Genomic DNA, 11,969 nt, shown 5'->3' with positions numbered 1-11,969 from the left:
ACCTCTAAAGTCGTGAGAGTAGTTTTCAGAGTTACTTATATGCTGACAAGTTAATCTGCAAACAGATTTATTTGTTTGTTTTTGTTCCCTCACATTTCACAGAGACATACTGTACATCAAGAGAACTTACCGACACAATAGGAGATAGCTGCAGTATTTGCTGATGGTTACTGCACTGGGAGATAAGAGGGTTCAGGTGTCCTTACCGTAGTTCAGTACTATGGCTGTTTCTGCTGGTAACACTTGCTTTGTCAGAATATCAATTGTCACGTGACAAAACTCACCTGCTTTTCAGATCACGCAGGCGTGACCTGGCCCAGTTTTCAACCACGATTCAGCTTCCACTCTAATCTACAATAAACAACAAATTCCTCTTTTGTTTGCAGTCATTGTAAATAGTTGTTGTTGTAGTTATTGTTGAGGAGCTACATTTTCCGGCTATTTGGTCATATTTGTGTTTCCAGGGAACTGGTGTTAAATTACGTTGTTTCTCCTTTTTTTTAATGGATCCCCTGAGAACCTCAAGGGACCAGCAGTATAGATAATAGATGGATGGCTGGATGGCTTGCCACCTTTTGTTCTATGAATTGTATTATTTTCCATGCTTAGGAGTTTGGAAACAAAGCTGAGCAACTTTACCCATATATGTTTGACCAGAGTAAAGTTCGTCCGTCCGTCGTCCGTCTGTCCGTCCGTAGTTCAGTACTATGGCTGTTTCTGCTGGTAACACTTGCTTTGTCAGATTATCAATTGACCTTACCCAGTTTTAAAACACGATTCAGTTTCCACTCTAATCTACAATAAACAACAATTTGCTCATCTCAGTTTCTCAATGTCAGAGACTGCATGGCTCAGTTACCACTTTTGTTCTAGCTCACCTTGACATTGTTCAGAAATTGGAATGGACACTGATATTTGTTGAGCTGGATTCTGAAGGTAAATCTCTTTGAATTCACAAAGGCAGAAAATTGGAGTTAAAAAATAATCTAAATCCTAATCCATGTGATCAATTTAAATCTGTACATTTCAGGTGACAGTCCCTCAGACAGGCTCAGTTTAACTTGGTATTCATTTTCCTGAGATAGAATAGATCTTACTTGTCTTTTCACTTCTTAAATTTAAATAAACTATGTAGTTTACTTATTAAATGAGGAAAGGACTTGGTACCATACAGGAACTTAAACATCATTGAGAGGTTTTCCAAATACCAGTAAGATTGTGTCATTTTAGATGATATATTAAACACATTTTGTTTTTTTACTGGTTAAGTTAAAGTGTTATTTAAATGTTTGGGTCTTCCCGATGAAGCTCATGTAAGCTGGAAGAAAATGATATTTGAGACACTTAATAAATGGTCAATTTAATAATTGGTCAACTGGCATTTTACGTGTATAAAGATTAAACATTTTTATGAAGAAGCATATTTGAAAATCAGTTATGCGAGAAATTCTGATCCAAACCTTGTTGTTATTTATACGCTAAAGTTCCTAACGACACACATTCATTTACTCTTGAGAATGGGACAAATATTCATCTTTGGGTGGATCAGTGCTGGAATTTCTTTTTTTTATTTCATCACCAAATCTGCAAACTAATAATAATGATAATGGTGTAACTGTCCTGCTACAATAGGGACAGCAGAAACAGAAGCGATAAATTATTAATACTTAAGATAACACTTAACGTATGATAATGGATAGTGCAATAATCAAACATTAATTTAGTCTTTGTACATCTCTTGCCTCCAGAATGAGCTTTATTTCCTTTTGAAAATTTTATGAAATTACTATGAAATCTAACTCTTCAGGTATAGTTAAAAGTGAAACTACAATTCACAATATATACTGTACTTTATGGGACTGTTTCCATATTCATACTCATTCATTTGAGTATTAAATAATTTTGTACCTAGTGTAAGTTACAGTGCAATAGGTTGATTTTCATATCAGGGTGTTTTCTGCAAACTAGTTATAAACATGATTTAAAAGAAAAACACATGTTTAAACAGAACTGTATACATATTAACAACTTATTTAGGCATTCATTTATTGTAATTTTTAATGAACAAATAAACAGTTTACTGATATAAAAAAAAACAACATTTACAATATATTACATTTTAAGGTACAAAAGTGCAGACATTATACCGTACATACAACATATTCATTTCACATAAATATAAGGAGGGTCCTGTATTAAAGATTTAAAAATAGCAGACACCTTTTCTTCACGATTTTTAACCTATCAATTTTTTTCCAAAAATATATGAACTGACATTCTTTAATAGTGCATTTAGAGTTTGTCGTCATCCTAAGAGCGATTTCTCATTTCTGGGCTTTGTTGAGGTGGTGTTGTGGATGGGGTTGAGTTAACAGATCCCATTCGTGATTCTACTGTGTCGTATTCTCCTGAACCCAGTTCCCGGTGAGCGTCTGGTGGATGCAGATCGTACTCAAAAGCTGGATTCGTCTGCCCCTGTCTGTGTCTCCTCTGAACCTCCTCAAAGATCTGCAGAACCTGAAGAACCAAGCAAACAGTTTAAGCTCCATCAGGCTATAAAGTGACCTTGTTTATTCAGAACAATGTATTTATATTACCTTGGACTTGGGAATGAGACCCACTCTGAAGAAACCAATGTGTCCTGTTTCAATCTTAGTGCAGTCAACCACAGTAGACGCAATGTTCTCTGGGGAGGGGCCGTCACATAGAACCCCATCCACCTGACCGAGAAAAACACACGTTTATTGCAAAAACGGAAAACACATGTGCCTTTTTTTATTTAATTGAACTAAATAACAATCATCACCTTGTCTCCCAGTTTGGCATAAACTTGGTTGTGGTGAGTGGTGTCTGCCTCCCCTGTAGGGTTTGCTGAGGTAACTGCAATGGGCCCCACCTGCATTAATAAGAATTCATATTGACTCAAAGCTTTGCTGGTGAGTTTTACAAAGACACATGTAGTATTCCTCATGCGCAGCCCTCACCAGGTGGATGAGGTGGGTGGCCACAGAACAGTCTGGGTTTCTGATGGCAATGCTCTGTGGAGTCCCGATGTGTTTGGCCGCATCCCCCAAACCAAAAGTGTCCATCCACGGTCCTGTGTGAGACAATTTACCGGCGTTATGCTACAAAAAAACCCCACCAGGCACCTAAACTGGCACACACACAACCTTACACACTCAACTGAGCCTTACCTCTGGGTATAACCATGCTAATGGAGGAGGGCCACGCCGCCTCCATGAAGTCCAGCAGCAGGGGGCTCAGCAGGTGTCGCACCGGCTCCAGCTGCTTGATGGAGGAGATCCAAAGGGACATGGGTCGGTCCTGTGCCTGCTTCTTAACCCTGGAGTCGAAACGCAGCAATTATAGAGTTATGAAAGAGAATCGATAAATGAATGCAGGTAAGGCAAAACTCATCAATACAGAAACTCACTTGTAAGCTTTAACAACTGCGTCAGGCCTGTTGCAAGCCGCCACCAGCACATAGACGGTGTCAGTGGGCATTCCACATATGCCCCCATTTTTCATGATTTCTGCAGAAGGAGGGAAAGGATAAAAAGAATCACATCAAGTACATAACAAACGTTTCATATAAAAATCAACATGAAGGTCTCTTGTATCTCACCTGCCATCTGATGGACAGATGAGGCCTTGCGGGCTGGTACATGTGGACAGACATTTGCCCCCCCTCCGATACCGCTCAGCTTGATTAAAGGTCTCCCTAAAGGGATCTGAGGGGACTGAAAGGTGCTGTTGAATATGTGGCTCAGGAAGCAATAAAAACTGATGAGACCAAAGATGATGGTGACTCCGATGTCATAACCATAAGGCAGAGCATCCACTGCATCCAGCAGGAAGCTAATGAGGATGAGCTGGAAGGTGAGGGCGTAAGCAAACCAGGCGACATTCAGAAACAGGGTCGCAGCTGTCACTAAGCAGTTAAATAGCATGAAGCTAATGATCCCGACCGCCACGTTAAAGCCTCTGGTTTCACCGTACAGGCCGCCGTATCGAGTCAGCCCCCAAACGCTCCACATCATCCCGTAGAGAATAAAAACCGTGCTCTCGAAGGTTTTACCCCGAGCAAAGGCTACCGAGCCACAGAGCAGCTGCACTGCCCCGCCAGCCGCCACCACCCAGGGCAGGACCAGCACAGACAGAGGATCTCTGTTATCTACAGTGGCTGTGACAGCGAAAGCAGCCAACACGCTGCAGGCGTGGCCTAACACCTCTGCATCTGCATATTTGGAGTAGCCCAGGTGAGGAGTATGTAGCTCCTTATCGTGTGCTCTGAGAGTCAGACCCGGCATCCGGTTTACTAAAGCTGTGAAATAACCTTGTCCTGTGGGGATCATGGCCCTGGAGACCATGTTGAATGTTGTAATTAAAAGCATGATGGCAGAGACTACAAATATAGCGGCCTGTACACCCTGAGTGCCTGCTTGGTTGAAGCCTTGAGGCTGGGCTGCAATTGCAATGCAATAAGCTGCAAAGAATAACTGGTAGAGCCCCTCCAGCAAACTCTTCTGACAACTGAACAGAGCCAGGACGGAGAAAAGCACAGCGAAGACGACAGGGAAGGGAACAGGGGAGAACGGCTGTATTGAATAGAACGATAAGAGAGCAGTGTAGCCCTCTGCAAATTTCAGCAGGGCAGTGAAGCCATAAAAAGTGGCAGCTAGTGTGTCCATGGCTCGGTAAAAGAGGACACACATACCAAGCTGGAAGACTCCGGCCGTCCACAGCCAGGGGACATGACCGACGGAGAGCCGGGGGACCACACCTAACAGAGGACAGGCTAACACACAGGCAGACAACAAGTTCATCACCAAACCCACTGACACTGCATCGCTACACTTCTGGTTCGGCTCCGTTTTCAGCTCAGCTTTTCCCTTAAGGTTTATTCCTGGAGGTTCCACTTTACCTTTGGTGACAGTGGAAAGCAGTCGCCCAAAACCAAAGTAAACACCAACCAGACAGACGAGGAGGTAGTTTGCTGCCGTGGCAGACTGACCAAAACCTGCCGCAGACAGGCCGGCGATTTGATGGGCGCATGCTAAACTAATACCAATGGCTATAAGAGACAGAACTGCTTTCTTTAATAAGAGGGCGACGCTGCCGATGATGAGCAGAGCTAAGGTGAACGCCGCCAGACCAGGAACCAGAGAGGACCTGAGTTCTGTGGGCAGCAGCACCCCCTGCCCCACCAGGATGTACACCAGACCCGAGCCACACCACAGGGCAGAGACAGTGAGACACAGAGACGAGAAGAGCTGGGCGTGGGACAGACTGCGGCAGATACCTGAGAGACGAAGAGGAAACAGAGCAGAGGGACACAGGAGGGGATTATTTTTTTATCTGCACAATAAAAACCCAACCGGAATGAAAAAGTTAAATGAAATAAAAATGTAATATAGATTCACCAACCTGTATAAGCTAATAGGGCTGCGATGATGATGAGCAGTATCCCCAGTGCAGTATGGGGGATGAAGTCTTTTCCGGGTGAGCTGGCATAGTCCTTCACCAAGAGCAGGAGAGAACCTGGAGTTTACAACACAATCCATTATCTCTACAGCCACCTGCTGGTGACGAGCAACAGGAGTAACACAACTCGGGTGCCAAGTTACAACTTGTTTCTCTGAATGTTTTGATAAAAAAATATATGATTATTATATATTTTATACTTGTAACAGGTGGTGTCTTAATACAGTTGTTAACATTTTATACAACTGTTTTTGAGCATACAGCTGGTTTTGAATATCAAAATTGTTAAGGGTTTGTATTTTGATTTGGAACTTGAACATACTTTTTTATATTTAACATAAAATCCTTATTTTAAGATTACACTCCTTATTATTTGATGTCACTTGATCGGCTTATTATAATACAGTTGGATATAAGACATTTTTTATTATAACAACAGGGAGCAGGCTCGTAGCTCTTTGGTACAAATGCTGTTAACTTATCAATGGGAATGAAATCCTACCTCCAGCGATGCCGAGGATGCCCAAGGACACATGTAGTGTGTGTCTTTCAGTCATGTCAGAGTCTGTGGGTTTCTCACCACCTGCAGCTGAGCTTTATACGGCTGAGTGTGACGTCAGCAGAAACCTGAGAGCAGAGGCTACACCTTACTGGGAAATAACATACAAAGACACACACACACACACACACACACAGAGCGAGAGAGAAAATGCACATGTCATTGCTGTTAATTGTTTTTTGTCAAGGTTTTAACAAAGAGGAAATAAATGATCACGTATCACTCTATAAATCAGAGCCTATTGTCAACATAAAAAAAAAAGAATATAGATAGAAATAAAATGGGAAAGTTTGGGTTATGTTAGTGTAATTGAAACATATACACATGTACCTTTTTAATATTTTATATAAATTTACAGATACAAATCCACAAAGCGGTGACTTTGATAACTTTATGTGTATAAAGGACACATTGAAGCTGAATCTCAAAGCTGAAACAACCACGTCAAAAAAATATTTTGGCCTGAAGAGTCTCACCTTCATAAGAATAATATAACTAAATATATATATCTCAACTGAATGTTTCTGTTTAATTCTCATTCACAGGACTTTGACCGTGACCCTGAAATAAGTTTAACCCTGTTCAAACAGATCAGTGTGTCATAACTACGTCAGTTTTATTGTTTCTTTCAAATAACTGATTACAGTGACTCAGCATTTCATCCTCAAACGCAGACGATCAGTAACCAGCAGAGTTTCTGGTTTCCTGTAAGGAGCATGATGTCAACCTGTTGGACGGCAGGTTGGTGTGGGAGGAGCCGGGAGAAGCAGGCAGGACTATAAAGTGTGTGTTTCAGAGTTCAGTCAACACAACACTCCTGAACAGCTCCAGTACACTCACAGGAAAACCTCCAGCATATACAAGGTGAGAGGAATCTAACGTCTGTCATCTGAACTTATCTGCTGCTGCCTGAACTTATCTGCTGCTGTCTGAACTTATCTTCTGTTATCTGAACCTAACTACTGCTTTCTAGATAATATTTGACCAGCAAACGCATTTATTTTAGACAACAAATTGATGAAGGTATCTATGAAACATGCACGAAGGAAACTTTGAAATGCTAAATCAATTTCTGATCCATATTCATCTTCAAGTAGAACATTTATTTATTGTTCCGTCCTTCCTGCAACTGCACCTATCTTGTGTCAACAGTGTTACCTAGCAGCAGCAGCAGCAGCATTATCTGAGGCTCCTCTCTCACCTGGCTCCGTAGATTATTTATGTAAACATGAGCAGCAGGTTGTTCATGAGCAGTTCTCGGTTAATCATGTTTTCCTCATGTCTAATAGTGAAATAAAAAGGGGATCAACCCTGATGTCAACGTCATAAAGGATTTGTACACATTGTGCTGCATGTCTTGTGTTTAATAGGAATCATGGCAAAGCGTGTTGCAGTTATTCTCTCGGGCTGTGGCGTCTATGACGGCACAGAGATCCACGAGGCCTCCGCTGTTCTCGTCCACCTGAGTCGCGCTGGAGCAAAAGTAAGTGGAGGAAAAGAAGAGATGAGAAGCGAAGCTGCTACTGTGAACATTTCTGTTATTTAATTAAAAGTTCAGGATCCAATCTTGCGGTTCATGTACAAGGGCAGTGTCATAATGTCGAGGGAATTTCACCCAGACATGTATCAATGTTGTAAGAATTCACTGAATCAAACACCACACATACACTCGTACGTAGTTTTTACTTGCAAGGGAAGTCCGCACCTTTGAGTAGGTCGCAGCCAACTTCGACGGTACTTCCCGTATACAGTGTATTTATTCAAAAGCTCAGTTACAGGTTAAGGTTAAAGTGGGGTTACATTTCCATACAAAAGAGGAAACATCTTGATCATCACATCTTTCCAGGCGCGTTTCCTCTTTCGACAGAAACCTAGGCAGCAATACAGTTTGCGGTTTTTGCAAGGCATGTTGTTAAACTAAAAGGTGCTGGACTGCACCCCTGTGTCAGACTGACACACTTTGCATCAGCAGCACATTCAAAACATGATAACTTATATATACAATTCTTCTAACACATAACCCGACCCACTGAGATAGAGAATAACCACTCTGAATATGATCCGATATACAGCAGGACATTTTACATGTCGGTGTTTCACTTCAGGTGCAGATGTTTGCTCCGGATGCAGAGCAGATGCATGTTGTAAATCACTGCGACGGGAAACCCACGACTGAGACAAGAAACGTCCTGCAGGAAAGTGCACGTATCGCCAGGGGCGAAGTGACTGATCTGGCCAAGTTAGATGTTACAGCATTCGACGCCGCCATCATCCCAGGTCAGACTGTCTTTGCCATAGATTAACACCACAAAATGAATTATTTGACATTTCTTTCCTTTATTTAAATGTATCCTCTGTGTGTGTGTCTCTGTTCAGGGGGGTTCGGCGTGGCTAAGAACCTGAGTGACTGGGCAGTGAAGAATAAGGACTGCACTGTCCAGCCACATCTGGAGAAGCTCATCAAGGCTTTCCATAAGGCCGGTAAACCGCTGGGCATGTTGTGCATCTCCCCCGTCCTCGCTGCCAAAGTCCTGCCAGGCTGTGAGCTCACTGTGGGACAGGACAAAGAGTGTGAAACGTGAGTGGACGAGCTCTTCACTGTCAGATGTCTGTAAAGAAATGCATTCTACAGTTCTGACTGTTCCTCTGTTGTGCCCCTCAGGTGGCCATTTGCAGGGACAGCAGGGGTTTTGAAGGAGATGGGCTGCAAACATGTGAACAAGGACGTGGGAGAAGCTCATGTCGATGTCAAGAACAAGCTGGTCACCACCTGTGCCTTCATGTGCAATGCACCTTTTCACAAAGTGTTTGATGGAGTAGGTGTCTTGGTCAAAGAGACACTGAAACTGGCTTAAGAAGTCTCTCTACTCACAGTCTAAATGTTTTGTTTTTATCCACCTAAAATGTGTTTAAGAACTTAATTGTCTCAGAGCATTTGTCAACATCGTTATATTATCATTGTGTTGTAATGAGGTTCTCAATAAAAGCCCCTTGACACATTACAATTTTGCAATTATTGTTTTTTCTTGACGAAAATAAAGCAATGGGAATCACAAATGAGCTACAAAATAAATACTATGGCATAGCTTATATAGTCATATATATAAAGCATCTTTAGCTAAAGATATCTGAGTCAAGATCCATGCTGCTCCAGCCTGTAGGTTATTTTAGCAGAAACTATGGAAAATTAAGGGATAAGGGATAGGAGGGAAGGGGGGGGGGGGGGGGGGGGGGGGGCACTCCCAACTGACAGTGGGCGTGACCAGGGGTGGACTGGGACAAAAATTCAGCCCTGGCATTGTCTGTCCAGACCAGCCCACTACATTATCAGCGGACACCACATAGAAGTCCACAAACCTCGCGGTGTCTTCTCTCATGCATACTACTGTTACCACCTCGCTCAAAGATGGCAACAAGAAGGGAGGCCACACACAAACCTCTCAAGCCAAAAGTAAATTTATTTAACTCCAAATCAAGATAGCTCTAACTACGTAGTGGGATGTGTAAAATATGTTACGCGTCAGTGGTGTTAACAGTGTTTGGATGTGTGAAAATAAGGTGTGATGTATGTTGTAAGGTGCAGAAGCAAAGAAAAACAAAGGCTGAGGGCCCCATGCCCCTGGAAGCAGCCTTTAGATCTGCAGCTGAAGCCCAGCCCAAAAGGGCAGGCCCAGGGTGACGCCCCTGCCAGCTCTACCTGTGTCTGGAAAACAACTCCTCAGGCTCTCACATGTCAAGTGGTCAACCCGAGAAGGACATGGATACATTATAATGTCTCTAATCATCACAAATTAAGTATGATTTCATAAAACATAAAAAATTATAAACTCACCAGACTAGAGGAGACTCAACAGACAAACTTTGGTACAGTGAAGGCAGAGAGTGGAGGCAGACAGAGGGCAAGTCCTCGAACATGGACAGAGGGGGAACAACTCCTCAGGCTCTCACATGTCAAGTGGTCAACCTGAGAAGGACATGGATACATTATAATGTCTGAAAAATAAAGAAAATGTTTTCCTCTGTCCTGCACCTAGAGTTGAGAACTTTTGGATGTGTGTTTCTTTTAAAACCTTTTGAAAATTATTATAATTATGAAGTATGAATTTATACATTAAAAAATACATGATAAACTTACCAAATTCTAACAGTGGTCCCAAATGTCCACATATAAAACAAAGGGAGAACGACTCCTCAAATATATCACAACAACCTGTAATGGAGAATAATTGATCATTTAGTGTACATGATCACATCATTAAGGATCAACACATAAGCACAATAAAACTTGTGTGATAATAACAATAATATTAAATATTTCTCACCTTATCAGTGGAACATTTACACAGAAATTATACCTATTAAATAGTTATCACCTCAGTAAACAATAAATGAATTGAAAGATTACAATAAATTCAATGGCAAATATTTCAAATTAAACTAATTATTCCCTATAGGTTTACTTGTATTCTGTTTTCAATACAGCTTGATTCTGCATCTCTATTTACAGCTCAGCTATGGCAACAGTAAACGACGTTAGCAGCTCTTAGCTAGCTTAGCTAAATCATCTGAACAATAATAACCCATAATATCACAATTCGGCAAATTAAAACAAAATCAAAAACGTTTTCTACTTTGTTTTGGACATGTCTAAAAAATGTAGCCTAGCCAGCCCCAGGCCAGCGTTACTCACCATGTCTGCCTCCACTCGCTCATCATTGTCGAGTCCTCCTCGCTCGTCTCCCGGCGCACCTGCTGCTGCTGGGCTGGTGAACCCGGCACCAAACAGCTCCGTCAGTTTGGCACATGTAGCAGCCTCCACCTCCAGAGACTTAGGCTTTTTTTCCCGATGCTTCTCAGCGCCACCCGGGCGCTTTTTACTCTTATTATCCATTTTAAGTTTCTGTCTCAGCAGCAGCCCGTCCCGCGACTCCCCCCGCCAATGCCATGAGGTCCCGCCCCACCCTGGTTTGTGTTGTGATTGACAGCACTGTCAGGGCTCTCTGAGCCTGTCAGCCCATGATTGATTGACAATGACAAACAATAGGCCAATCATATGTGTCGATGCTGGCAACACTCTGCTAGCCCTCTGTAGCCAATTGGCCGGCCCAATTGGAGGGAATTTAGAGAGGAAGAAGAGAAAAAAAAAAAAAAAAAAAAAAAAACCCAGAGCGGACCAGACCGGCCCACATTGGGTCAACGGCCCACCGGGACGATGCCCGGTATGCCAGATGGCCAGTCCACCACTGGACGCATCCCATAATGAGCAGTTGTGAGGGGGCACAGGATTAATGACAGCGGGGCTCCCTGTGAGGCTGAGGGTCATTAGTCCCACCCAGGGGCATCGTTAGGCCTGTTTTAGGGGGGCTGAAGCCCCCCTAAAATGTGCTTCAGCCCCCCAAAATAATTATTGTGATTTTTTTTTTTTTTAATTAAACTATTGTTTTACACATGGACAAGTTATTTATAACTCCAACATGCTACATGTCATTTTAAATTGACTTCAGGGCCATGAACATGTCTTCTGATCTGATATTGACCTCAAACATGAATAAATTGAAAAAAATGTGTATATATACAGTAAATATATAAATGATAATGACTTGTGTGTGTGTGTGTGTGTGCGTGTGTGTGTATGCGTGTGTGTGTACGTGTATGTGTGTGTGTGTGTGTGTGTGTGTGTGTGTGTGTGCATGTGTGTGTGTGCGTGAGTGTGTGTGCGTGTCAGATGGGCGTGGTCAGTGTGATGGGTGGGCCCTCAGATGAGATGATAGTATTATTATTGTATTGTTGTCATAATTAATATATAGATTTGACCAAATGTAAAAAAGTTAAGAAACATTGTTTGTCTATGCTCTGCTGTGTTCATATGAATAGTAGCAAACTAAATGAATCACACTGATTTGTTTCACTCCAACACTGTGTTAAT

General features: G+C 42.3%; 2 protein-coding genes across 2 annotated transcripts; one reads left to right on the top strand and one right to left on the bottom strand.

Annotated features, from left to right (window-relative positions):
* Positions 1-2,021: 2,021 nt before the first annotated feature.
* si:ch211-153b23.4 (uncharacterized protein LOC335392 homolog) lies at positions 2,022-6,048 on the bottom strand. Its single transcript, XM_053428985.1, has 9 exons — positions 5,987-6,048; positions 5,428-5,541; positions 3,626-5,302; positions 3,434-3,533; positions 3,195-3,343; positions 2,985-3,097; positions 2,807-2,896; positions 2,598-2,720; positions 2,022-2,517 (listed from the first exon to the last, which is right to left on the bottom strand). Exons 1-9 carry the CDS (start codon positions 6,039-6,041, stop codon positions 2,311-2,313), a joined length of 2,628 nt encoding a protein of 875 aa, XP_053284960.1. The 5' UTR covers positions 6,042-6,048; the 3' UTR covers positions 2,022-2,310.
* Positions 6,049-6,759: 711 nt separating this feature from the next.
* Positions 6,760-9,048, top strand: si:ch211-153b23.5 (uncharacterized protein LOC321177 homolog). Its single transcript, XM_053428930.1, has 5 exons — positions 6,760-6,907; positions 7,414-7,526; positions 8,149-8,320; positions 8,420-8,621; positions 8,706-9,048. The coding sequence occupies exons 2-5, from the start codon at positions 7,419-7,421 to the stop codon at positions 8,896-8,898; spliced, it is 675 nt and encodes a 224-aa protein (XP_053284905.1). The 5' UTR covers positions 6,760-6,907; positions 7,414-7,418; the 3' UTR covers positions 8,899-9,048.
* The last annotated feature ends 2,921 nt before the right edge of the window (positions 9,049-11,969 follow it).

The sequence above is a fragment of the Pleuronectes platessa genome, chromosome 8 (assembly GCF_947347685.1).
Source record: "Pleuronectes platessa chromosome 8, fPlePla1.1, whole genome shotgun sequence".
Classification (NCBI taxonomy): domain Eukaryota; kingdom Metazoa; phylum Chordata; class Actinopteri; order Pleuronectiformes; family Pleuronectidae; genus Pleuronectes; species Pleuronectes platessa.
This window is presented reverse-complemented; position numbering and strand designations above follow the sequence as displayed.